General features: G+C 50.8%; 1 protein-coding gene across 2 annotated transcripts; it reads right to left on the reverse strand.

The window, feature by feature from the left end:
- On the reverse strand, window positions 1–26597 carry LOC105871709 (liver carboxylesterase 1-like). 2 transcript variants are annotated; one of them, XM_020282851.2, is made up of 14 exons: window positions 26345–26597; window positions 22845–23052; window positions 20184–20328; window positions 17602–17735; window positions 15158–15311; window positions 13521–13628; window positions 10953–11057; window positions 8411–8449; window positions 4960–5100; window positions 4045–4125; window positions 3627–3774; window positions 1702–1833; window positions 655–727; window positions 1–368 (listed from the first exon to the last, which is right to left on the reverse strand). In XM_020282851.2, the coding sequence occupies exons 1-14, from the start codon at window positions 26394–26396 to the stop codon at window positions 194–196; spliced, it is 1695 nt and encodes a 564-aa protein (XP_020138440.2). In that variant the 5' UTR covers window positions 26397–26597; the 3' UTR covers window positions 1–193. The 2 variants fall into 2 exon arrangements, with proteins under 2 accessions (XP_020138440.2, XP_020138441.2); XM_020282852.2 differs by having other exon boundaries at window positions 22845–23049; window positions 26345–26596.
- Between the last annotated feature and the right edge of the window lie 429 nt (window positions 26598–27026).

A 27026-nucleotide genomic window follows, 5' to 3' on the forward strand; every position in this document is an offset into this window, starting at 1 on the left:
TTTAGGCTCCAAAAACATTTATTACAACAGTTGAAGTTACAAGTGCAAAAACTGCTCTTCCTTGCCCTGTGTCCACCCAGAGAAGACAATTCTCCAACCCTCACAATGAGATGCTCTCTGACCCATGATCACCTTCCGTAGAATAGCCCTGTCTTGGCTCCTCCAGGCTCCAGAGGCTGCCGGGGCCTCCCATTCAAAGCTCAGTGTGTTCTGTCTGTGGTGGCTTCTCCTTGGCCAGGACCTTAGTCCAGAAAGCCACTTCCTTCTCCTTCGGCTTCTGGGCTGCCTGGATGGGGACATCAATCTGCAGGTACCCTTCCTTCTGGTCGTATGCTGGCCAATGGGGCAGTCCCTCCCCATTGGGGTTCCTGTGAACAGAATCAAATAGAAACTGCTTAAAGCTGCCGTGTGGTCCCAGCAACCCTCTGAGATTTGCAGGAATCTACTGACTCATGTCTTACAAGAGGCTTGTACTCCTCCAGGCACGGGGAGCTCACCATCCTGGGGCAGCCTGTCTGTTTTCAGAGAACTCTCATTGTCAGAGCACTGTGCTCACAGGGTGGGGAGTTTGATCACTCAAACTGTAGAAGCTGTCCTTCCGCATAGAGCCACCTGCCCCCACCGGCCCTGCCCCACCTTTGCCACCAGCCTCACCCATTCCGAGCAAAGTTGGCCCAGAATTTCATCACCGTCTTGCTAAGTTGGATCTCCTCGTCTGAAGCACCCTCTGTGGGAACAAGAAAAAAATTTTTGCTACTCAAACTTGATTCATGGTTCAGCAGCGTTAGCGTCACTTGGGAGCTTGTTACAAACAGAGTCTTGGTGAATACTCCACACACCCAGAGTCACAGTCTGCATTTCAACAAGATCCTGGCTAATCCCTGTGCACTGTAAGATGGGGAATGACTGATCTAGAACTCAGTAATGGGCTTGCAGCCAACCCATGGGCTGGCTGCCTTTGTCCTCTGTGGCCCCCACCTGCCTCCTCGCCACTCAGGGTCACAATGCCTCACACCAGGCTTTGCTCTCCAGCAACCCCACCTCCCAGGGTTGCTGCTCTTGGGACTTTTCTCAATCTCCTACGACAGCACATTTTCATATTACATAAAATAGCAGAGCTGCAAAGGTCCTAAGGTATCACCCCACCGAGATATGCCCAGAGGCATGTCATGAACAGCCAACATGTGGGTCACAGCCAATAGTTTCTGCTGAGAGTTAAGGTATTGGTGAAAGGTTTTCTTTAAAATATCATGTTATTAAATATTTTAAAGTTAATGATGTATGTTCTTCATAAAGAGACAGATATAAAAACAGACAATCACACATTAGACCCAATTCAGTGTTAACACCAATTCTAACCTGAACTTCACTCACATTCTGATATGCTCTTGTGAGAGGGAAATGGAGTAGTGACATTCTGGCCCTGGAGCAGGGCCCTGCAGGTGACCCACCACCTGCCTTATTGATGGCACAGGCCTGGGTTCTGAGAGTGACCCTGGCTGAGGGCACATGAGTGCGCATCCTCCTTCATGCGTGTTAGAGCAGAAGGAAGGGTGGGGACTGCACAATGTCATTCATCCCTGTTAGAGTGAATCGGGAAACTAAGACCAGGAGAGAAAGAGAAACTTGCTCAAGGCCTCCAAACCAAGATGGAGCACACATCTCCTAACTCCAGGCTCACAGCCAGCAAAGATCCCTTACCTTTTAAAAATGGAGCTCCGAAGACAGAGAAGAGCTCATCCCCGTGGTCCCCTCTCACCGTCTTGGGTTTCATGACTGATGAGAAGCTCGGGCGATACTGAAACTCATACATGTAGGTGGGGGCTCCGGAATCTGAGAAGACATGGATTCATGCACAGTTCATGTTACCAGACACACCCCTGCATGGTGTCAAGGTCCCCGGCCCTGCAGGAAATGCCTGGTGATCAGCACAGTAGAGAAACAGTTTCAGGAAAGCTCAGTGTACTCGCTTAGGGCTGTATAACTAATTACAATGCAATAGAGATTTGAGCAGAGTAGTTGTTGAATGAGTGAACGAATGAATGAATGAATACTGAATAAATTAATGTTAAAACCCTGGTTTGACCAATTTAAAATTACTCAATGTAGGGGACTAGGTCCGTTTTCACCCTGATTCAAAAACACACTTGAAAATCTATATACATGCAGTTTATTCTATTTCACTAAGAACACACAGACTACTGTTCATTCACTTGGGGAAGATATACACCCTGACAGGTGTCCTCTATTCATCCTAGTTTTAATCATTTTCAGTGTTTTTTTCACCATTTATGAGAAGAGTGATGCAAATCCAAATTGCTTGTCTGAAAATAAGGATATTTGAATACAAACATAGGCACAGACAGAACAATGTGTCTCTTGTTTCTCAGGAAACCACAAAACTCAGCACTTCATATTTCACTGTCTCCTCATATATCTTGCTTCCTGCTCTGCCTGGGGAGTGTTAAGGCTTTAAGCCTGCTAAGGTGGTGGAGATGAGAAGGGGCCGTGGAAGGGTGACCTTCCTCTCTCCTGACCTCTCCTCTGCTCTGTTTTCCTCTCACCACCAAACCCACTTGTCCAAGCCCCAAGGAGATGTCAGTCTTCCTACTGATTGGCTCACTGGTGCCACCAATCCCTGCTCCACAGGGATAACCCTCCTCTCCAGGTGAGCTCGGGCCTCCCTAACTTCACAGCAAACACACACTGCCTCAGGTCCGTGTCAGAAAGTGCAGAGGGGACCCCACCCTGGCCCTCTGCTTACCCATTCCAGCACACACCAGGATAGAAAGCCCAAGGACACAGACACTGACATTCTCCAGACCACCCACACCTGCTACTGTCCCTCAATTTGGCCTTTTTGGTCCTGGACAATCGTCTTGATCCTGTTCTTCTCTCCCACTCATCCCCCAGCTCCACTAGTTCAGAAACCAGTGAAGCCAGCTCTGACCTGGAAACCGTCTGAGACTCGTCTTCCAGTATTTGTCCCCACATCCCAGCATCATTGCAAGAAGGAAGCCCTGGTAGCAGATGCTGTTGGTGCCTCACCCATAGCACCCACATGCCCTAGTTCTGGGCCTGCCAGCCTGACGTCCACCACCAGCATCCAGCTCTTTGCCTGAGGCCTTTGTTGGGGCACCAGAGACGACTCTGCCCATGTGTGCAGCAGGTCACAGTACCAGGGAATTAACAACTCAACAGAACAGCCTTGAACCAATGACAACTGAGAGCCAGTGGATGAATACCCCAGCTCCCACTGCTGAGAAGGACAACACTGAGTTGTGTCCTCTGCTTGTTTCCCAGAGCTCTTAGCTCCTGCTGTGCACAGCGGGCACGTGCTTGGCAATCCATCACGGTTGTCTTCCACCTCTTCCATCTGACACTCCCCCACCTCCCTGCTGCTGCTTCCTGGGATCACCTGACAAACTACACACATTTGGACCATTTTCTGAGAGTCAGCTACAGGCAAATACCCAAATAGGACATTACACCCCAAGCCATATGGAACCTGCCTGTGAGGCCTGACCCTCAGCAGTGTCCACATCTGTCTACACTGGGAGGTGGGCAGGTCAGACACTGGACAGTTGGAGTCAGTGTTCCTCTCCTGTCTAGCCTCTGGGACTCACCTCTGTGGTGTCGGGCCACAATCACAGATGGGACACCAAGTAGGACATCTCCCATCAAGTCCAGGAACCTGTCTCTCTTTTTGACAGGGTCGTCTGTTCCTCCTAAATATTCCTCAATGGCTACTGAAGTCAGCTCCTCAGGGATGCCCTGAAATAGACCAAGACAGTGCCCATGTGCCCCTGGTGAGCAGTGCAGCTTCTGTGGCCCGTGGGCGAGGCTGGCACTGATGGAGAACCTCTCCCGCCCTGGGCAGCTCCCCCCACCCACCCGCAGGATGATCAAGTGAAGAAGGTAGAAAAATGGGGACATGACCCCCAAACTCCAGTCTCCCTTCTATAATTTAGTTTATCTGCAATATGGGACAAGTCCCCGACCCTCTTTGGTCTCAGCCAATTCCCAGGATTCCTAGACTCTTACAGTAAAAGGATAGGACTTCCAAAATAGTGATGTGGCCGTCTCCTGGTCCAGTTTGTCTTCAGGAAGTGGATAGCCCATCAGCTATTAAAAAAATGGTTAAGAATTTGTGAATCATCAGGAATTGATAAGAGCCAAACTCACCAACAAACCAAACACAGACTGAAGGTCCTCTAATTTTCTTGGACCTTGAAAAGCATGGGTCATTAAGGAATTGGGAAAATCAATGAATCAAATGGATTTACATCCAGAAATTTAAGGATTGCAAAGAGGATGTCATTTTTTGCAGCATATGTGGGCGTGTATGTGTGTTGGGGGGTCCAGGGATGTGGTGTGCGTGTGTGCATCAGGCTAGTATCCCCACAACGGTCAGGGAGGCACAGAGGGAAGCTGTAACCAGGCTAGTGTTGAAGTCAAGAGGTCTGGGGTAGGTGACACAGACCTCTCAAATACCACACCTGTTGCAGATGACATAGGAAGTTCCAAACACTGCCATCACAGCTTTGGTCTTTGGGCGGTAGATTTGTATCCCGAAAGGCAGAGAAAGGCCTCATAATTTCAAGCTTTCTGAAGGAACTGCTCTGGGAAGGGCTCAGGGGCCTCTGCCTGCCATAAGGTTTTGGCTGCAGCAAAGAGTAAGTTCTCCTGGCAGGTTGAGCTTTCTCAGGCAGGCATTGTAAGGGGGCTGGGGCCACTGTAGGGGCCATTGACCTTAAGCTGCTAGGAGACCTGCTAGGTCTCGAGGGAGTCTCTGGATACAGAGGTTTGGACAGAGTCATTATGTGCTGAGAGTTCTGCACTTCTCCCTTCAGAAGGATATCAGATGCAGGCTTGGAGAAGGAAGGGCGTCTGCGGCCAGAGCTGGGAAGGCTGACTCAGGAGAGCGCAGAATCTGCCTAAGAGGCGGCACATGCTCACCAATGGAAGGATCCAGCTAAACTCTTGCTTGTTGAAGCCGACAATGTAGGGGATAGTGTTGAAACTCTTCTCAGCCAGAATTTCTTCAGGGGATTTGGGCAGCACGACTCCATCCACCACGGTGGGCAGGAAGGGGCGACGCTGGGGAAGAGAGCAGGACAGCGTGTGAGCCCTCCCTCCCCATAGAACACCCCCATCTCCCTCTGCCTGTCTGAGGGCGAGGGCAGCACATGGACCTGAGTGGCCCCGGGCAGTGGCCATAGAAGCTTGGGGTCCCGACCAAGGGGGCAAAGTCTGTGTGTACCCAGAGGGTAGGACTCTGCCAGGGGCTGGCAGTGGGAGGGTGGCAAATCTTGACTCAAATCGAAATACACGTATTGTAGACTGTGTATCAATGTTATATGTTTCATTGAAGCATCTGTGTCTCCATAAGTTTATCTGCAGGGAATCCTCCTCATTCCCGGCAGCCACGTTGTTACACAGGTCCCTGAACACAGGATGCACATGCGCAAACTCTGCGTCGCCACCGGAAGCGGAAATACAGGGCTAGGTCCTGGGAGCCTCTGGTCACAGTATATTCACCAACCTTATTTTATGCGTGAGTTTCTGTTTAAAGACATTTCATGGAGTAGCCATTTCTTTAAATAACTGTAAAATGCAGTGTTTATCTGGAATAAACACCGTCCAGGGAGGCCTTCACGTTTTCCTGACCCCGCATGACGCGGCTGTAGATGTTTTTGGTTTCAGCCCCGCAGCGGTGCCGTCCGCGGGGCTTTCTACAAAACCGCTCATCGACTCCTCAGTCCGCAAACTTAGCTGCGTTTCCATCCTTGCCGCAGCTCCTCGGGCCCCACAGACGCTACCGCTTTCCACACTGGCGTCAGGTGTGGACGGGCAGCTTTCCTCCCCTCTTTCCTGGCGTGCTGTGCTGTTCATTCATCGATCTGAACTCACGGCCACAGCACTACGACTCGCTGCTCAGCAAAGCTCGGCTGACACGTGCATTTCCCCGTCATGCACATCACAGCGTCCCTGAGCTTAGGAACACGGACAGCGCTGCGGCCGTTCCCTTGGGGACACTGAAACAGTGAGATCTCTAACCAACACAGAGCACAAAATGCAAACAAGACGGCACTAAATGGACTGTGAAAAGGACACTTGGTCGTATTAGAGGAAATACAAGAAGACAGAGTGTTGGCTCATTAGATCCATTTGAGACACTGTGGTTTCCAGGGCCTGTGTCTGTTCTGCACAAAGCAAAGAGTGGCAGCCAGTTGTGGCTGGTGACAAGTGGGGTCTGTATGGAGAACTCAACCAAGCAGGACAAGGCAAAATCCTAATCCAGTATGTTTGATTATAGAGAACAGGATCGGGTGTGACTATGGCTGCCTGGAAAGACTGTGCAGTTCCCTGCAGTGGGAAGCTGGCAAGGGAGCACCGTGTCTGGAAGGACGGAACAAAGCAGGCCACACTGGAGGAGGCACTCACCACCTGCGGTGGGCTTTGGGCAATGAATGAGAATGAGAGGTGAGGGCAAGGGTGAGAATCTCCAAACAGTGGCAAGTCCATGAGTTAAGGGAAAGAAAGAAAAGGGACAGAGGTGTCACTGTGCAGGGCAAATACCAGGAACTGCAGTGAGTCCTGGGCTTGCAGGGATGGCTGCAGAGCAGGGACCAGAGAGAGGGTCAGATGGCGGAGCTCACTTTCTGCACTATGTGCAGCACACAGCAGGCTCTCAGCTCGGTTTCCTGTTCCTTAGTCCTTCCTCGGTCGAAGGACTAACTCCATGGGGTAGGAGGGCAGCTCTCATCAGGAAGGTCAGGCTTTTAAGAAGTACGGGAGACACGTGCTAGTGTTTTTAGGAGGGTAAGTCTGGCAACACCATGGGACTTCCTACTGGAAGGAAAGTTGGGGTAGAAGACAATGAAGTCCAGGAGAGAGACAACGAAGTCCCGAGAGGTGCAGCACCCACAGGGGGAAGACAGACATCAGCAGCAGTCACCGTGACAGTAATTGCCACTGTCCTGTCAGTGGCTGCACGTGGTGACCTGTGTGGGCCACGTGTATGACCTTGCTTGGGTAGGGAGCTCGGGGCATCCTTCACTCCCATCTTTCTCGCCCCCCACGTGCTGTCCGTTAGCACCTCCTGTCAGCCAGTCCTTCCTGTTGTCCAGACCTCAGTAGCCCCCCACCCCACTGCTGTGGCCTCGTCTCAGCCACCAGGACCCCTGGTCTGGATAGTCCAGCACAACGGCCTCACAGCTGGTCTCTCTGCACCTTCCAGGACCTTCCAGACAGTCTATTTTCAACACAGCAGACAGGGACCTTTGTAAAACCCAAGATCATGTCTCTCCTGTGTTCAAAACCCTCCAAAGCCTTCCCATCTCACTCCAAATCCAAGTCCTTCAAGTGCCCACCCCCGCCCCTACCCCCCACCTCCCATGATCTCTTTAGCCCCCAGCCCGTCTGTGCCCTGACTCCTTCCTCTCCAGCCCTGCAGACCCACCTCCTGCCTCAGCGAGGACCAGCACAGCAGCCGTCCCTTTGCCTGGACGGCTCCTCCACTTTCCCTGACAGCTGCCTTCCCCTCCTCTGAGCCTGGTCAGATGCCACCTTCTCATTCAGCCCTTCCCTGACCCTGCCACGTGAGTTCCAACCACTGGTGAACACCGCCCATCTTCAACTCACTACCTATTTTGTACACCCTCCCACTAGAATGGACAACTCTAATGGGCAGGAACCTTGTGTGTTTCACTGCTATGTCTCCAGCTCTCCAGTCAGGTCCTGGCACATGGACAGTGCTTGTAAAGCCTGAGCTGACTGGCTGCGTGACTCTCATTCAGTCCTCACAAGACTTGTGAAGGGGAAAATGCTGTGGTCTCCGGGGGTGGAGCGGGTACAGAGAAGGCAGGATTGTAAGATGCTGCACAGGTGATGTCACCAGACTCTGGTAACTTGTTGGGGGGACAGCAGGAGAAGATTTGGAGGATATTATGGGGGTGTCCCAGGTGCTGGAGGAGAGGGATCCTCTGGCCAGAGATTCCAGGCTCCCCCTGTATAGATGAACCTGTGGCCTCCCAGGGGATCTGCACCCCTCAGGGAAGGCTCTTGTGACCTCTGACCCTCACAGTGGGAGACTCCGGTTAAGCCTCCTCTCAGGGCCATGTTGGGCAGAGGAAATGTGAATACAAATGGGGGGGCGGTGAGCCCAGGGACTCTGACTTGATTCCTGGGGGCACTGGACTATGAGTCTGGGTAGTGGGTTCCAGTCCCCCCTCTGGTCCTCTAGCTGTGTTACCCCAGGCAAGTCACTGCCCCTCTCTGGGCCTCAGTACCATACAAATGAGGAGTTACGGGGTTTCCACAAGGGAGAATTTGTTCATTCAGAGTTAAATGGAGCTTAAAGATGTTAAGACTCAAAACGTATAATCAAGAAACCAAAGGTCCTTACCTCTCTGGGGTCTCCAACTAAATCAATCACAAAAAAGTTCTGTGAAGACAAAGGCAGAGATGTGGTGAGAAGCTTCCCGGGAGAAAGCTGATCTCTGTGGCTGCGCAGCAGAGGTGTCAGGTTCTCCCTCCTGGTGCCACCCTGGCAGGCGGGAGAGGAAGTGGGCAGGACACCGGCTCCACAGGCATGAGCACAGGGTTTAAGTGTCAGTGGGGGAGGGTTGGGCACCAGCAAGGGAAGGACAGGCCCCTGGGACCCTGGCCAGGGTGGCTGGAGCTCTGGAGAGGCCATCTGCTGTTGGTGCCTGCCCTGTCCACCACCCATTTCCCCTTCTTGCTCCCAATTTCCCTTTGGGGCACCTCCCTCTTCCCCTCACTCACTCCATAAATTCAGGTATCTATATGCAACCCAGGGAGTTTCATCATCCTAAACACTGATATTATTTCAGGGATGGGCACTCCATATCATTCCAACAGAGTGTACCTCAAAACTTTTGCTAGAATTATTGGGAAAGAGGGTTTCTACGCAGATAAGATAAAAGGTCAGAGTGCTGTTGTCTCTGGCCTTCCCAGGGGACAATCTGCCTGAGAGTGAAGCCAACATAGTGGAGCACACAACGGAGGGATAGAGACAGGTAGATTCCCAGTAATATCCTATGAATATCTGGATCCAGCCATACCTGAAGCCATCTAATGCTGGACTTTTGCATTACCTGAAGATTCTGACACAGCACAGATTTCTTTTTCTGCTCAAGGCAACTTGAGATGAGTTTTCTCATCTTGCACTGGAAAGTCCTGACTCAAACAAGCTCCCCAAAACTCATCCTAGTCGATGCTTCTCTTTGCAGTGATTGTAATGCTGCCCTATAGCTAACCAATAGAGCAGGAAGTGGCCAGTAAGGGTTCCTCCATTATTAACATCCAAGAATGTGTGTGTGTGTGTGTGTGTGTGTGTGTGTTTGTCAGACTGTGTATTAGAGGCTGTGGATAATCACAGAAACACTTCCATAAGGTCTCAGAAAATATCAGAAGCATGTCCTAGTTTCTTTGGTCTGGGTTTTCCTACATATCAACTCTTCCCTTATAAGCTGGATCCTCTTGTGCAACTGGAGAATTGCTGAAATATTGGCCTCTTTTCAGGCATTATGAAACGGCTGTGTTTTAATTCTTTGAACACTTGGATCACCTCAGCACAGCCAGATGAACCAGGACACAAGTCCCAAGGCCACAGTGGACTCAACCCATGGCAATGCAGGCAGAGCCCTGTGCTAGAGACATGCCCTGGGGGTCCAGGAGTATCCTCAGGTGCCAGGGTCCAGGTAGGGAGTCCAGGCCTCAGACTCTCTAAGCTCACAATTCACATCCTTCTCCCACAAAGGAAATATTTCCCATTGGCTCTAGATGCTGTATTCCCCGGGTGTTTGTCTACTGGGCTTGCCTGTGATGACAGACTGCCACAGCCATTCTTCAATCCTCATATGTCACCTTCTCTGTAAAGCATCCCTGAGGACTATAAGGAATATTTCCTGTCTCTGTACTCTCACCATATTCAACCCCCTACAAACAGGTGTGTGTTTCTCCTTGGGTAGTTCCTTGTGAGGAAAGACAATGTCCAATTCTTGTCTCCATCACCTCCCCTGACACCCCACTCCATACACTTAGCATGAATGGATGGATGGATGGATGTATAGATGTTCACACAGATGGGTGGATCGACGGTCAGATGGACAGATGGGTGGATGGACAGATGGACGAATGGATGGATGGATGAACGGGTTGGTCAATACATGGAGTATGGATGAATTGCATAGATACATGGATGGATGGGTGGGTGGATGGATGGTAATGCGAGGTAAGTGATGGATTGACCATTGATTTTGGAGGAATGGATGATGGACTGAGGATATAATGTGGCTGGATGATGCATAGGTGACGGATGAGTTGGAAATAGATGAGTGAATAGTCATGGATGGGTTGATATTACACTGATAAAAGGATATCAGTAAAATGGATGGATTAGTGGGTGAATAGATGGATAATAAGATGGTAGATGAATGAATGGGTGGATGGATGGCTATCCTAGATTCACAATTGGGGCAGAGTTTCAGATAATCTAGAAAATTGGTACATCACTGGGCTATAGTTTAGAGAGTTTCTAAATCAACTAAGATAAGTTGTGACATCTTTCTGAAATCTTTGTGCTTAATGTCCCCATCCCCCAAATTCAGGCTGGTGGCTACCCCTGGGAATAGGTAATGTTTAGTGTCTTATAAATATGGCTGAAAACAAGAATGGCCAAACATTAAGTTCTGATAATGCTGGAGGATTATTACACCATTTTTTATCATATTATTTTTGGTTTCTTTTGACATTGATTACAATAAAAAAGGAAAAATGAAATTCTCCATTGAGACCCAGAGGTTTCCAGAGAGGTTAGAAATTGTCCCAGGGAGTTTTTCTAGCGCAAGAGGACAGCTAAAATGATGAAGCCTGGGTCCATAACTACAGGCTGGGGGCATTAGAATGGACCCACGAGCACGTACCATTTTCAGTGTCAAATCGAAGAGCTCCTCCTCTGTCTTCTGGCGCAGGCAGTGAACCATGACAGCTGAGGTGGTGGTTTTACACCCAGCAGCGACAGCAACTTTCTGCAAAGATCACAGGTAGCAAGAGCTCAAGAGCAATGTCCCTTCCCTCCATCAAGGTAGAAAGAGGTGTTCTGTCCCCAGCCCTGTTTCTGAGGCAGCAGGGGGAGCAGAAAGTACTCTAGACCAGACGTGTGGGTTCTGGGGCCCACAGAGTGCTGCCTCTGTGCCTAATCTGAACTGTGACGTGAGTGGTAAGCACATACTCCCTCTGTTAAAATGGGCATAATGACCTCAAAGCTGGATGTCTCAAGAGAGCTGGTAGTGTGGAGGGGGGTGTAAGAGCATGCAGCCTCAATTCCACTGTCTGGTTTCCAAGCCCAGTTCCTGCACATAGTGGCCATCTGGCCTCAGAAAACCACTTGAGTTCTTGTGTCTCGGTTTCTCCACCCTTAGGTGGGCATAATGATCGCACTGAGCTCATGAGCTAATGTATGGGAAGAACATAGGAGGCTACCATATCTCCCACACACAAAACACATGCAGAATTGCAGGAGGCCCAGATAAGGTGATTCACATCAAAGAACTTCAGGAAGTATGGAATGTGAGTGAAACAGGAGCCCTAAAGGAAAACAGCGCGTGTCTGTCCTGAGGCGTGGATGGAGCTTCTCAGCGAGTGAGGCGTCTACGGCACAGCTAAGAGTTTCCACCTGTGCAGTCACGTGCTAGAGTCCTAAGCAACAACCACACGTGAATGTCCAGTCCAGGGGGCAGACATTGTCAGCAAAGGGACAAACAGTACATATTTGCGCTTTTGTGGGCCATGTGTTCTGTGTTGCAATTTCTAAACTCTGCTGTAGTGAAATAAATGGGCATTGCTGTGTTGCAACAGAATTTTATCTATGGACACTTGAATGTGAATTTCATACCATTTTTTACAGGTCATGAAATATTATACTTTTCTTTTTTTTCAATTGCTTAAAAATGAAAACAAAATCATTCTTAGCAAAAGGGCCATACAAACATAGGCCCATATTTGTCCTCCCTTGTACTAAGGCAAGCCATTGATAAGTACCGATTAATGCATGGAGAAGGCTGACCCCAACCTAGAACCCCTTCTCATCTTAATAAAAATATGAAGAAAACCCTCCTGGAGGAGAGGACCCCTGAGCCTGTCTTGGGCACCGGGGAAGGTCTGCCTCGCACACCTGCACCTGGGCTTTTCTGAGAGGCTGCGTTTGATGCACCAAAGGGGGCATCTTAGCAAAGCCAGGGCCCTGAGCTTCTCTCCTAAATGTCCTGGGATGGGTGGAGAGCTGTGAGTATAGACATGAGCATTTTCCAAAACAGGGAAAAACCTTTCTAGAACTTCAGGGAAGTCCCCAAGCCCAGGGCCAGGGGGGCTGGTCACAGGAACTGACAGCAAAGCTCGGCCAGAGAGGAAGGCACAGATGGACCCAAGACAGGCGCCATGGTGGCAGGGCCGCGGGGAGTGCGCAGGGTCCCAGAGCCTGGACAGTGTCTGCTGCAGAGTCCCTGCTCAGAACTCACTTGATGAATAAACCAACAGGAGGAGGGACAAGGGGTGAAGAGGGAGGGAGACGGGGAGAGAAAACCAAGAGTCGGAGAGACCTGGACTCCTTTCACTTTGCAATTTCTAGCTCCTGTTTGTTCACAAAGCCCAGCCTCACCCCTGCCGCCTCTGCTTCCTTGAAAATATATTCCCCTTCTTAACTCAATCCTGTGCCACCTGTTACTTATAACCAATGGATTCTGAAAAAATTCTCAAAAATTCTAAAACAAATGCTTGGCTCTCCATTTCCTCCCCACCTCCTAATCAGCCCCTGAAGTCTGAGCTGCCCCAAACCAGCTGCCACAGCCCCACCCAGACCCTGCATCCCTCTGGCTTCAGTAGGCCCTGCTCAGTACCGCCACTGTGTGGTCATGCCTTCTCCTCTTCCCAGCTCTTCAGATAAATACAAATCCTCCCCAGGGTCCTGAGTAGCAAGGCCCCTGCCAAGGTCCCCACCCTCAGCGCACCCCAAGCTCCCCCTGCTCTCTGCTCTGGCCACACCAGCCTTCTCTCACTCTCAAGATGCTTCTCCAGCCACAGGACATTCGCACATGCTGCGTCCTCTCCCTGGAATACTCATTGCTCGGCAAGTAAACTATTGCTCAGCTTTCTGACACTGCTTATTGATCTCTTCTTAAAGAAGCCTTTCCTGATAACCTCTGAGGTGTGTGGCCATGGGCGGTGCCTACACTGGCAGTCCAAGTCACAAGCTTCAAGTCGGAGCTTTGCACTGAATCCATGTGGACCTTAGCATGTCGCCTCCACATTCTGTCCCAGTGTGCTTGGCTGTATACTTGGGAGGTTTTGCAAGGTGTCTCCCTGACTTTCCTGCTCAGCCAGTCTCACTTCAGGGATTCTTGGAGATTGTCCACTGAATCCCATAGCAGGAACGACCCTTGAGGACGCCAAGAGTGCAGAGCCAAGGGTGTGGGAGCGTCCTGTGAGACACTTACCTCTGCCAGGGGCTTGGCGTCACCCTTGAGGACCAGAGCATGACTGATGGCCACACAACTCTGAGAAATGGCCCGGTGGAAGAGGTTCTTGGCCAGAGGAGATAAAACCTGGGAGGGGAAAGGACAGGAGGAGAGTTCATGCTCAGGCTAGGGTCCACCCACAGCTCTATCCTGGCCAGGTTCCCAGACCGTGGGCCTCAAAGGGCAGGAGGGCTCCTGACCTGGTTTGGCCTATTTCCCAGCCTCACCCTGGGCCCTGCCTCCCCCAGAGAATCTCAGCGGGATGGATGGAGCCAGAGCACAGAGCCAGGGATGGAACAGGAGAGTGTGGCCTGCACAGATCACAGCAGTCAAAGCACCAGAAAGACAGCTTGGCAATGCCCTGCTGCCCAGCCTGGTTCAGCTTTTCTACTACTCAGAAGAAAAGTGACCAGGGAGGCACACAAAGACTTCTTAGGGTGCCCATGCTGGTTATAATAGCAAAAATTAGGCAGAACCCAAGGTTCCAATATCATGAGATTGGGTAAATAAACAATTTTTAATTCCTACCATGGAATACTATCCAATTATAAAAGATATTATAATGTTATACTGTATTATACTTCCATTTATGTTAATTACCATCCCTTATGTTAATTAAGAAAAGTTTATTGGTAGAAGAAAAACATGATATGAGAGAGACAGAGTGAGTCATGAAAAAAAGACTAGAAAAATACAAAAGTCCACAGTGAGGACCCTGGGGAGGCAGACTGCAGATACATTTTTTGTCTACAGGGCTGATCTGTACTTTTCCTTTATCTCTAATTAAAAAAAAAAAAAATACAAGCAATATCTTCTCTCTGTTCAAGTAGGAAATCAACACATGATTGAAAAACACAGTAATGGGATGACCCTCCGCTCAACTCCGAGGCAACTGGAGGTTCCTCACAGCTCCCAGCACCTTCCAACCGGGTTTCCCATCCCAGCTGCCCTCAGTACCACTCCAGCCCCATTCCTCATGTAGGCAGGACATCTCACACCCCCAGGCTGTGTCTGTGCCCCACATCCCCTGTCCCCTCCCTCCCTGTCCTGTGCTCCATCCTCCTAGTGTCCTCGTGTCCTCCCCCGGGCCACCTGGTCCCTCATCTAGACATGGCTGCCTCCCTCTTGGGTGTGGGGGGCCATCAGACCACCTCAGAGGAGGTTCTTGCCTGATCTCAGTGCTCATGTCCCCTGGACACGCAGATCTGGCTTCAAGCCAAACAATGACTTCTGTTCAACTCGTGTGCTTGTCTCCACATGTGTGTAATTTATACCCACCCCTACTGCAGAGGGGAGGTGAGCTGAATCCTGGTGTTAAAATAAGGAGGAAGGAGAGAGCGAGCTCAGCATAGCTGCCAGAGGAGGACTGTGGCCAGTGCAGGCTGGGGCCAGAGATTCTAGTGGCCCAGGACATAAAGCTGAGCTCTGAGCTTCCTGGGAGCCAAGGAGAGTTTGTACATTAGCTCTCCACTGCCTGATGCTGGGCAAGGAGGAGGGTCTGTCCCCAATCCAGCCATGTAAGCAAAGGCGCCTGGGGCTGGGTGGGCTGGTCTCCAAGAGTTCCCATCAGTGGCCACATCAGCCTGGGGGTGGGGCCTGATGCCAAGAACACTTACAAGGACAGAGACACTTTCGCTTCCTGCTGACTCTCCAAAGATGGTCACAGAGCCTGGGTTCCCTCCAAAGTTGGCGATGTTGTCCTGGACCCAGCGCAGAGCGGCCACCTGGTCCAAGTGACCCCAGTTCCCCCGGCTGTGTTCGTCCCCTGTGCTGTAAGACAACAAGTTGAGGTGGTCAGTACAGATGCCATGGCAGGGGTCTTGTGACTAGAGACAGGGCTGGGGCTCTCAATGATCCTTCCAGAATAGGCTGGGCTTCCACACCCCTGACACAGGGTCTTCCCCTGCCTGCCATTGCCAGCATGTGCCGTTGTAGGGCTCCACATTCACTCATCTCGACACAATTTACTGAGCATCTACTATGTGCCCAATTCTGTCCTAGGATCTAGAGCACATCTGAGAACAAATCAGGGAAATTTTTTCACACTGAACTCATAGTACAGACCACAAACAAACAGATAAACAGAGAATAAAATACCAGGCAGTGAAAGCGCTTTGAGGAAACATAAAATGGGTTGAGGGGAAAGGCAGGGGTGGGCAATGGGTGCTACTTCAGATCACATAAGCAGGGAAGGCCTCTCGGATGCTGTGACATTTGAGGAGGAGCCTGAATTAAATGATCACGTGAGCCTTGCCAATATCCAAAGAAGATGATTCCAGGAGAAGAAACAGCAAGTGCAAAGGCCCTGGGGCCCAGCGAGCACAGTGTGCACGTAGCAGGGGCAGCAGTGGAGGGCTCTGTGGCCTGGGGAAGCGTGTTGCATGTCATCCCAGGTGACGTGGTAGCCAGTGCAGGTCTGTGCAGAGGAATGACGTGACTCACTCTCTGCCTTATCTGATCTCTCTGGCTGCATGTGGATCAGCTGCAGCACAGAAGTCGCAGAGTGACACAGTGAGTGGCCATGATGACAATCCAGGCCAGAGCCAGGCAGGCTGACCAGGGTGAAGCAGGGGAGGGTGAGAAGCAGCGGGACTCTGAGCACATCTCATAGGTGGAGGCGGGAGCATCGGCAGCCGCCTGCGCGCAGGGTGTGGGGAGAGAGAAGGGTCCAGGCTGCCCTCGAGGCCTGTGTCCCGGGCAACTGGGAGGACGGAGCCTCTGGCAGCTGAGCGGGGGCGCTGGGACAAGAGGGTGTCTCTGCTTGGGGAGGGCGTGGGAGTCGTGGCTCAGTGTGTCCATGAGAAGAGCGAGGGGCCTCAGGCAGCCCGGGGGACAGAGGAGGCAGCGAGTGATGGCGTCTGGGATTAAAGGACAGGAGGCCAAACCACGGGCTCTCAGTGCCCTGGGGATCACTGGGAACTACTGGAGAGGGAGGGAGGGAGACACACAGAGTCCCAAGGACAGGTGCGTGGAGGGACCCACCTGCGGGCTGAGAAGGAGCAGCTTGTGGGGTGGGATGAGGCACTAAGGGCAGGGAGCCTGTCACGGAGGTGTCAGTGGCCCTGTGTAGCTGGGGCTGAGAGCTCAGGGAAGGCTGGGCCGAGGACAGGTGAGGTCATGGGTGACCATGACGGGAACAGCCTGGCGGCGTGGTCAGGGGAAACTGGCTGGCGTGAGTAGAGGACAGACAGGGGGAGGGGAACACAGACAGGACACGGAGCAGTTTTCCAGTAACGGGCAGCAGGGACGAGGGCCGTGGGTGACAGGGATGTGGAGTCTCGAGGAAGGCGAAACCTCAGTGACTGGCCCGGGACACCCTCTGGCAGGCCCGACAGAGCCTGTCCTCCTGCTCCCTGGTTCTTCCCAGGAGTGAGCGGGTCCTCCCCACCCACCCGTCAGATGTTCTGGGTCAGGTGCACTGAGAAAAGGCTCACGGTTATGTGCCCGGAAGGAAACCTGCTTCCTATCCCCACAAGAAGTCTCTAGTCTTGACTGCTGCATGTGCCAGATTTCTAGCAAGATATGGGGTGAGTGCACCCCGACACTCCTCCAGGGAGGGTGGCTCCCTGGGCTCAGATGCCCTGACGACCTCCCGTCTCCAGCCACCCATGCCTTCCCCCACAAGCATTTGCTGAGCACCCTCTGCCAGTCTGTCTCTCTCTTCACTGTCAGGAGAAGGAAGAAGATGTGTGAACCTTTCACCGCTGCGCTGCATCTAATGGCTTCATAGAGGAATGTGGAACGTGCGGGGGCAGCACAGGGAAAAGGAGATGAGTACTTCAGAGGAGGCCACATGTGGGCTGGGTCCTGCAGGATGAATAGGAGTTTGCCAGGTAGAGTAGGCATTCCAGGCAGAGGGAAGAGCACATGCAAAAGCTCAGGAGCAAGTGAACAAGTGTGGCTGGGTTATGAGAAGGTAAGGGGGTCCAGTTATGAAGAGACTGGGATGCCTTTTATAAGGGACTTAGCAAAGGTCTCCTGAGGGCTGACACGACCGGACCTGGGTCCTAGTACCCTCGCTTCGGGACCTGAGCACAGGGAGGAGAGCCCAGAAACTCACCTGAAGAATCCCCAGATGCCCAGACGGTACTGAATGGTCACCACCACCACGTTCTCATGGGCAGAGAGGGCCAGGCCATCATAGGTTGAGGCCCCGCCCACCATGAGACCACCTCCATGGATCCACACCATCACCTGGACAGGGAGGGACAGCCACACTGGTTATAGGAAGCAGAGCTGGGAAGGACTCAGTGGTTGCCTGGTTTCATCACCTGCCTCTTGGAAATGACCATGAGTCAAGCAGGCCATTATTCTAAGTCTGCCAGTGCCCAGCAAGCTTCCAAAGGCAGTGTCTCTGCTCCCTGACCCTCTGAGCTACGCCCCAGGCCACTACCCCACCTGATGTACCCTGGCTGCCCCTGCCTTTCTCCCCAGCCCCAGTGCCACCTCCCACCCCCTGAGGCTATTGAAATGGAGCACGTCACCATGGGAATAATAGCAAAGGCTAAGGGTGCCCTGTTCTCCCCGACACTCCAGTCACCCTCATGCTGGACCTTGTGCCAGCTCTGCGTGGACACATAGCAGCGCTCGCATTGCAGCTGCCTCCCAGTTATGTGTTTGGTTGTGAATTACACTTCCCTGTGCACAAGTGACTGTCTCAAAAAGCACACATGCCATGATGGTATCTCTTCCTTATATGCCTCCTTCCTGCCTCCTCTGCCTCCCCAAATCCACCCAGCCTGCAAAGCCCAGCCTTTAATTCACCCACTCCAGGAAGCCTTCGATCACTTGACCAACATTACCTGGGCACCTACTATGTGCTGGGGACTGTGATAGGAACTCAGGACAAGAGTGGACATGATTCACAATTCATGGTTTCACATTTAAAGAGCTCATGTAACAGGGAGGCAGCGGGAGGGGCTAAAATGATTACACTGTAATAACATTGGTAATAAAAAAGAGAAAGAACTTATAATATGTACTGTGCACCAAGTTCTAAGCACTTTAAAATAAACCATCCATGAGGTAGATACCAACATTGTACTGTTTGACAGATTGGAAAACTGAGGCACCTAACCTGCCCAAGGTCACACAGCCCAGTGGTAGAAGCAGGACTGGGACCCCCGCAGTTGGTTCCATGTCCAGGTGCTGAGCTGCCCAGCACACTGCAGCCAGTGGTCACAGCGAGGCACGTCTGCTGTCAGGTGGGGTAAGATCAACCTTCCACTCTGAGGTTTAACAAGCCCTTGCTTTTCATGGTTAGCCAGGGGCGGAGAAAAAGCTGGGCAGTGAGCACGGAGCACTCACACCTGATGCCTCCCATTTCCAGGAAACAGAGGATTAGAGAAGTTAAGAAATCGTTCACATCTCTCAGCTAGTCAAAGCAGAAGCAGGATTCAAACCCAGACCCTGCAGTTCTGGAACCCGTGTTCGTACTAGAGGTTCTTCTGTCTGCAACTCCCAGAGCCCCTGTTTGTATGTTCCCTGCCTCCCTCCTGGCGGGGGGCGGAGGGGGGGGCTGAGGTTACTGTCATCTTTGAGTGATGGCTGAGCCCACGGGCTGGGCTTCAAGTCATGCTCAAGTCAGCCTGTGTCTGTGCAGCCCGAGCGCAGGATCTCTGAGGGTGGGGCTGTGTGGAAGTGGTTTCATGTTCCTCCTTCCCCATCCCCCAAGTCTAACCTTGGGTAGGGGGCACTGAGTACAAACTAGAAAAATGAATGAATGAGGGAGTAAGTGAACCTTTGTTTCCACTTCCTTGAGCCTTACAAAGCACATGTGGGGCCAACATCTAGTCCCAAGTTCACAGACCTCCTCCCCCACTCCCGGCACCGTGCCAGGGTGCTCCTGGGACTCTGGCAGGGTGCTGACACCCTCCCCTGTCCACCCTAGGCAGCCTCCTTTTCCAGCAAAACCTCCCCTCCCCCACCATCTAGCCTGCAGCTGGCAGCCTGCCCATCTCTGGCCCTTCACTTATTTGGGAAATGCTGACTCACTGAGTCACCAGCCTGTGCCAAAGATTATTAGGGAGGAAAATCAGCTACAATATAATCCAAGAGAATTGGACAAAGATACCCTCCACCCAACACCTTGGTAATAAGACAGTGAAAGTTGTCACAGGTGGACCTTGGTGTGCTGGGGAAAGGCCACACACATGCTCAGTGTCCTATTCCATGCCGAGGAACACTGGTTTGAAGATCAAAAGACCTCAGCTCTGGTCCAGCCAGCCCTACTGCACAACCTCCACATTCTCAAATCGGGGCCTCAGTTTCTCTATGTGTAATGGAAGAGCTAGGTTATTGGCTTTTCTTTAAGACCCCTTTCAGCTCTAACACTATTGAAAATCATGTCCAAACTGCTCTGAGTATCAGATTCTTAAACTACAAACTAAGAGCAACCACTGCCACCCTTCAGGTAGCATGAGAGATCTTGGGAAAGAAGACGTGCGTTACAGATGTCCAGCAAACTCCTTCAGTGGTTCCATGTCACTAGGGGAACTGACATGTGGAAACTTGTGTTTCCTGTGTGAGCCCTGTGTCCCCTGAGCAGTCCTGGCCTGTGCTTCACCCATCTGCACCAGAAGACCCCGACGACCCCGTGGTAGTGGAACCAGCACGTCTGGGCCAGGGGTTCCCACGGCTTACCGGCAGCCTGCTGTTCTTCCTCAAGTCAGCAGGAGTGTAAATATTCAGATAAAGACAGTCTTCGGACAACTTGATAGTAATGTTCTCCTTTCTGTTGGTAAAGAGGTCGGAGAGCAGCTGTCCTCCTACTGCGTCTTGGGGACACCTGGGGAGGGGAGAAAGAAGAACCTCTGAGGTTAAACCAAACCTGAACAAGGTATCTCCTGGGTCTGGGCCGGGCCTGGATCTGGGAGGTTTCAGCCTGTAATTGGACTTGCTGCTGCCAGACTCAAGGGGCTGGAAGGGACAGGAGGAATCTGAGGGTTCCAGGTGAGGCCCTGGGACTCACCAAGTCCTCTCAAGGCCAACCAGAGTGAGATGGCCTTGGCACCTCTCCCTTTCCTGGGGCTTTGGGATGCCCTGGCTCAAGGAGAGGAGCCTGTACAGATGCTGACCTTCCCTGGGAGGTAACATTTCCCACTGTCTGTGGGGCTCTAGATGGTGGCTGCAGGGTGACCTTGTTCCTCCACCAGGTAAACATGTTCCAGTCCATGGAGACTTCCATACACCATGAAAAGTCATTCATGGCAGACAAAGATTCAGGGTCTCCAACAGATCAGTGGTGAAATCTTTATGGGACAACATCTGCATTCTAGTCCTGCCTCACCCACTCATTTCCTGAGTAACGTTGGGTGAATTCCTTTCTTGCTCTGCGTCCCAATCAGCCCTGTGTTAGTGAGGGGAGTGATTTCTAGAAGGGTCTTGCAGCTCTGACACGCCAGGGTTCTATCATCAACTCATCCTCAGAAAGCTCTGTTGGTTGCCCTGATGAAAGATCTCAAATATCCAACATAGATGAAAATGGTAACATTCATTGACTCTTCCAAGTGTGCCAGGCACTGTTTGAAGTACTTTTTATTGACTAACATCTTTAAGTCTCAGATCCACCCCATCACATAAGTCCTATTATTATTCCTATTTTACAGATGAAAAATCTGAGGAACAGAGAGGTCAGAGAACCTGCCCAAAGCCACATGGCCAGGAAGATCCACGCTATGTGAGTACATTTGCGAGCACATTATAAGCCTTGTTCGCAGATCTCAATGTACACAGGAGGCGGCATCGCAGCCCCACTGTGCACGTGAGGACGGAGGGACTCAGGGGCCAGGACGACACAGCTGTCAAGTAGCAGAATCAGAGTCAGCAAAGTGACTTCCTGATTTCCATTCAGGGAGATTTGTCCCGAGATCACCAAGAGCCAGGGCAGAATATTCAGCAAAAATGAAATTCAAATGTCAAAAATGGGAAAAATAGTTCAACTTCACTAGTACTCAGATAAATGTAAATAAAAAGCAAAATAACGTTTATCACTATCATTTTGCAATTCAATAGCCAAAAGATTATTTTAATAACTCTAAACATTGGCAAGAGTTGGCTAAATAGAGATTTTCATACATTAATAGAAGGATTCTAGTCAGAACATTTGTGGACGGAAATTTAACAAGAATTGCAGACGTTTGACTCTGCAATGTCATTTCTTGAAACTTCTAAAATAGTCTTGAATGTGCATAGAGATTTAATACAGACTGTTCATCACAGTGCTATTTATAATGTCAAAGGTAACTTAATGATCCTAAATAAGAAATTGGGTAAATTAATTATGGTTCAATACCTAAAGTAATGGAGCTATTAAATGCCAGGTTATGCAATGAGAAAGCAGGCATCCAAACTATCCATACATATGATGTCATTTTTCAAGAAAGAAAATATGCAACAGACACAAGGCTGAGAAAATGATCAAAAACATTAACAGAAATTCTGAGTGGTGGAATTGACCTTGATTTTAATTTTCTTGGTTTTCCTTCCCTCTATTTCCTACATTTTCTGTAATAAGTATGTATTACATTTGGGAACAGAATATGAAAACAGGGAATATTATTTTTAATAAAAGGAAAAGAAAGGGAAGGAAAGGAGGCAGCCAGAGGTGGGTCCAGGAGATCCTGAGAAATGTCTTGGTGAGGAGGTGAATGGTGCCTGGGTAGAGGAATGCAGGTGTTCAAGGTGTCCTGGGCAGGGGGGCTGTGAGGCCAACTGCAACCTTGGGGCTGTTTTCCCAGCCTAGCCAGGCAAGCAGGGCAACCAACCATTGCTCTGCTCGGGAATAAGTAACTAGACACACTTGGAGCTGAGAGGTTGCCAAGTCCACACCCCGGTTCATTCCCCATCCATGCATCCCCCATCTGTGTCAAAGTGCAAATCAGAAGAATTAATAGCATTATTACTTTTGATCATCTGCTCAACTGCTTTTTTTTCCAGAGCACTTATCACCTTCAACATATCACATTATTCATTTACTAATTTGCATATTATTCATTGTCTGCCTCCCTTTGCTACAACTCAAGCTCCAGGAAGCCAGGGGAAGTATGGGATCTTTGCTTTGTTCAACAATGGATCCGAAGACCTGAAACATGCCTGGCACCCAGTAGGTGCTTAATTAATATGTGTTGAATAAAAGGCTCAAGAATGTTGTGAGAGTTCTGGAATATTCTCTAGGTTCTACAGTGTTCTTAGGGATTCCAGAACAAAGTACAAGCCGATCAGGGGGTTGCGGGACTCCGCCCTGCATCACTTTGGGGCAAACCTCCCCACTGAAAGGTGCCAACGCCAACCCCACGGGCTTACATGGGCGGGTAGGAGGTGGTGTTCTTCACAAAGTGCCACGGCTCTGCAGGCTGCGGCGGAGCAAACCTCAGGGATCCGAGCGGGGGCTTGGCAAAGGGCACTCCCAGGAACACGGCCACAGGCTGTGCGAATCCTTCCAGGTGGACGTGCTTCCCCCGGACTTTGCCATGCACGGTGGCCACCACAGGCGGTGAGGACGGGCGACCTGCTGGACAGTGAGAGGAAATGAGGACACGTCGCAGCTGCAAGGCTTGACCTGAGTTTTGCCACTTTCTAGGCGTGTAACATTGAATAAGTCACCTAAGCCTTCTGGGCCTCGGTTTCTCTTTATGTGAAAAGGGGTGAGGGTCACTGTCCTTCTTAACTCATAGAGCTGTTTTAAGGAGCAAACTGGAACAGGAGGTGGAAAGGCACCCAGTGAAAAATAAATGCAAAAAGAAGATCTCCCTCGGAGAAGCCTCTGGAACATTCATCTATTACATCTTGCACTGAGCCGCATGCAGGGTGACAGGTGAACAGGAGGTGGCCCCTGTTCCCAGGACCACCGAACCTCGCAGGGAGAATAAGCCACAGACACACTTGAGCCTAAATCTGGGAAGAAAGTGGTGGTGGCCTGGGAGAGGTACCTGTCAGGTACTTCAGGAGGTAGAAGAAGGGCAAGGCCATCTGACTGGCACGTGGATGGGAGAGACGGGGGCAGAGTCCCGGCTGCTCCACTCAACAGAGAAGACAATTCTTCCTCCCCCACCCCAGATGCCGAACTGATGTCCTGGTCCCTGCAGCTTCCATGTCAGTCCTGGTTCCACCTGCCAGAGGACCAAGCTGACCTAATGTGATCTTCTGTGGCAGGTGGCCTTTCAGACACTTGATCGTGCCACCCCACCCTGAGTCCTGCCTGACCTCAGTGACCCTGATTTCTCTGAGCATTCTTCCCGGAAATTGTTTCCAACCTCTTGTCCTCCCCGTTGAGCTGCTTTGGATACAGACAAACATCCAACATGTCTTTCAGTGTGTGTGGCCAGAACAGAAAATAATAATCCATATTTGGTCTCATAGGACATTATCCAATGACATTAGAAACTCCTTATGCAAAACCCAGTTACAAAATGGTACCCTGGTCTCATGTTACAATGGCCAATCCTATACTATGGATATTTAGGTTGTTTTCTATTTTTGTCATTGCCAATTAAGACAAATGACACTGAGATGAACTTCCTTGGAAAGTTGTTCATTGACGTGGCAATGGGGGTGGCATTGGAAATGACTTGTTTTCTTTGGGACTTCCAAGTTTAATGCAATGAACATAGATGCTGTTTCATAATTATAAGACAAATTTTATGGAGAAATATGGTGACGTCTATAAGGAATTTTGAACAACTCGGTCCCTGAGCAGATGTGTAAGATGGGGGAAATGCAAGAGCTGCTTGTGAGGCTGGTCCCAATTCAGACAGGGTCAGTGTAGGTGCCAGGGAGACATCCTGGCAAGAGGATCCCACAGGACGTGGGCACTTTAAGACTGGAAGGAGGTCGGGTGAGGGGCAGGGTAGGACTATCCACCAGAGGGTGAGGTGTACACCATAGCTCTGGGGACTTCATCGAATAGGCCAGTATAAGAAAGAAGAGAAAGAACTAACAATAAAACAGGGACAGCTACAGCCGACATTGAGACCATTCATCAGAGTCCTGGCAGGAAAACATCAGGGCATCACAGAAGCCCAGGAGAGAGGAGGAGGGTAAAGTCAGAGAAGAATGTACTAGGCCTGGCCTTTGTCAGCTCGGTGATAACCTTCAAAGGGAAGAGGAGGTCAGAAGTCAGAATGCCAACGGTAGAAAAGCAGCTGGAGGGGCAGGAGGCTCAATCAAGAAAGGGAACAACCGCAGCTACCACTATGTTTTATGTAGTGTGTACACAGTGGGCATTTGCTACATGCCAGACATACATTCCAATTCATTTAAATTAATCCTCATCACCCTATTAGCATAGCTGGCAGTGTGGCAGTCTCATAAATTAATCCTAGAAAAGCCTTGCTAGGTAGGCATCAACATGCCCATTTTACAGATGAGGAAACTGAGGAAGAAGCAGCAGCCTGCAAGGACTTGCTAAGATGGAAATGGATGGCGTTGCCAGGGGTAACCAGAGGTAAAGGAATATTCCAGTCCACGTTTGGTTCCTTTCTTACTCTGCCTTTACATGCAGTTCCAGGCCTGTCTCTCACAGAGTCTCCCTGTTATAAAGACAGAACCCAGACAGGGCCTGGGCTGTCAGGGCTGATGGGGAACCCCTGGCTCTGGACACAGGAGCCAGACATAGACCAGGGCGTGGTTGCCCAGGTGACCTTGGGCAAGTGCATTCTGCTTTTGGAGTCTCAGTGTCTCCGGCTATAAAATGGCACAGATGTAGCTCGAGGTCCCTCACTGCCCCCTGCATTTCCCACGTCTGTCACTGTCTGTACTCTCAGCGTTGCCACCGAGGCCTTGCTGGTTCTAGAGGCACTGTCCCTCCCCAGGTCCAACCATCCAGAGCCCACACGCCAACCACCTCCTTGATAGGTTCCCACGCCCTGGGCCACCATCCACCTGCCCTAGTCACCCCAGAGCAAGTACTGGAGTGACTCAGGTGATCTCTCCATTGAGATCTCCATTCTCAACAGAGATCTAGGGACAGCCCCTGTGCCTCAAAGGCCCCCCGAAATTACTCACAGTACCCAGTACTAATCCTGATCCACCTGCCTTGCCTGTTCTAATAGAGTTCCAAAAAAGTCTTTGCCCACTCCACCCCCACTGATCTGCAGTTTCCCCTTGTGGCCAACTCCACTCCAGTTTGTGCCCTGCTCCTGAGACTGTGAGTAACAAACTATCTTTTCAATGGCAATTGGCTCCTCATACATTGCTCTGATCATGCTTGAATTTTCTATCAGTACACATATAACAACACTCCTTCATTTACCCATCCTTTTCCTGCACTTTCTCTGTACTAGGCACTGTCCTAAGTGAAACATCCATGTCATCCCCACAGCAGCCCAATGAGGTAGGTACTGTCAGTGTCCCCATGTTATAGACGGGGTAACTGAAGCACAGACATGTTAACTATCTTGTCTAGAGTCACACAGCTAGGAAGTTCCCAGGCAGGATTCAAACCCAGGCACCAGAGTCCTTGCTTTCATATTCTCCTGTGCTATCCTATAGTAATTGGCTATATCTGGACCAATAGTCACGGGGAAATTAAGCTGAGCTCCCCACATTCCTCCTGTGTGAGGCATGAGGTTTGCCCGGCACCCTCCTGCCTGTGGCACCTGCAGCTGTGGTCTAGGAGTGTTGTTTCTCCTCCCTGCGCCTCAGGGCTGGCCAGGGCTGGCTGCTCAGCCGATCCAAGTCCAGAGAAGGGCACCTCTGCGGAACCGGACCTGTAGTGCCTTTTGCCTGTACGTTTCTGTGCCCACCTCAGCCCAGCACAAGGAATATCTATGCTCCCCTGATATTTGTATTTCAGAGGAACTCACCCCAAACGCAGGAAGTGGTTACAGTGGCCAGGAACAGAGCACAGAGCCACATCGCGAAGGACAGCAGCTCCCAGGGTCTGTGAGCTGTCCGGGTCTAAGTGCTGTGCTGATGGCTGTGCCTTCCTATATACCACAGCCCAAGTGCCTGCCACTGGGCTCTCACCCCCACAGCCCAGTGATCCAGTCGGGGACAACAGAAAAGCTCTCTCCACTGTCAATGACCGCCCTGGAGGTCTGTTGGGACTGCAAAGCCACTCCCATCTACACTTTACTCTCTTTTACTTAAGTCCTTTACAGACAGCCACAGACTTGCCAAACAGCTTGTTACATAAGGGTTTGCCAGTTGTGGGACTCTGACCTTAGGGCACTGGGAGCTTTTCAAAGGCAGCCACAAGGAGGCAGGTGCTTTCAGGCAAGGGAGAGCTTCAGTCTGCACAAGGAGCTTAACAATTTTTACAGCAACAGACAGCCATACAAGGGCTCAGCTGGGCAACTGAGGGCACATCTCTTAGCTTCCCTGGGCTTGTATTTCATAGAGTTCAGGGCTCTTATATTTGGAAATGATCTTAAATCCCATCTAGTCCCCTTCTGATACCTAAAGTTACTTTACAATGTTCTTCCCACCTGGCCCAGCTTCCTGTCACACAACTCCAGGGTCAGGAAACTCACAGCTTTCAAAGCT

The sequence above is a fragment of the Microcebus murinus genome, chromosome 20, assembly GCF_040939455.1.
Source record: "Microcebus murinus isolate Inina chromosome 20, M.murinus_Inina_mat1.0, whole genome shotgun sequence".
Lineage (NCBI taxonomy): Eukaryota > Metazoa > Chordata > Mammalia > Primates > Cheirogaleidae > Microcebus > Microcebus murinus.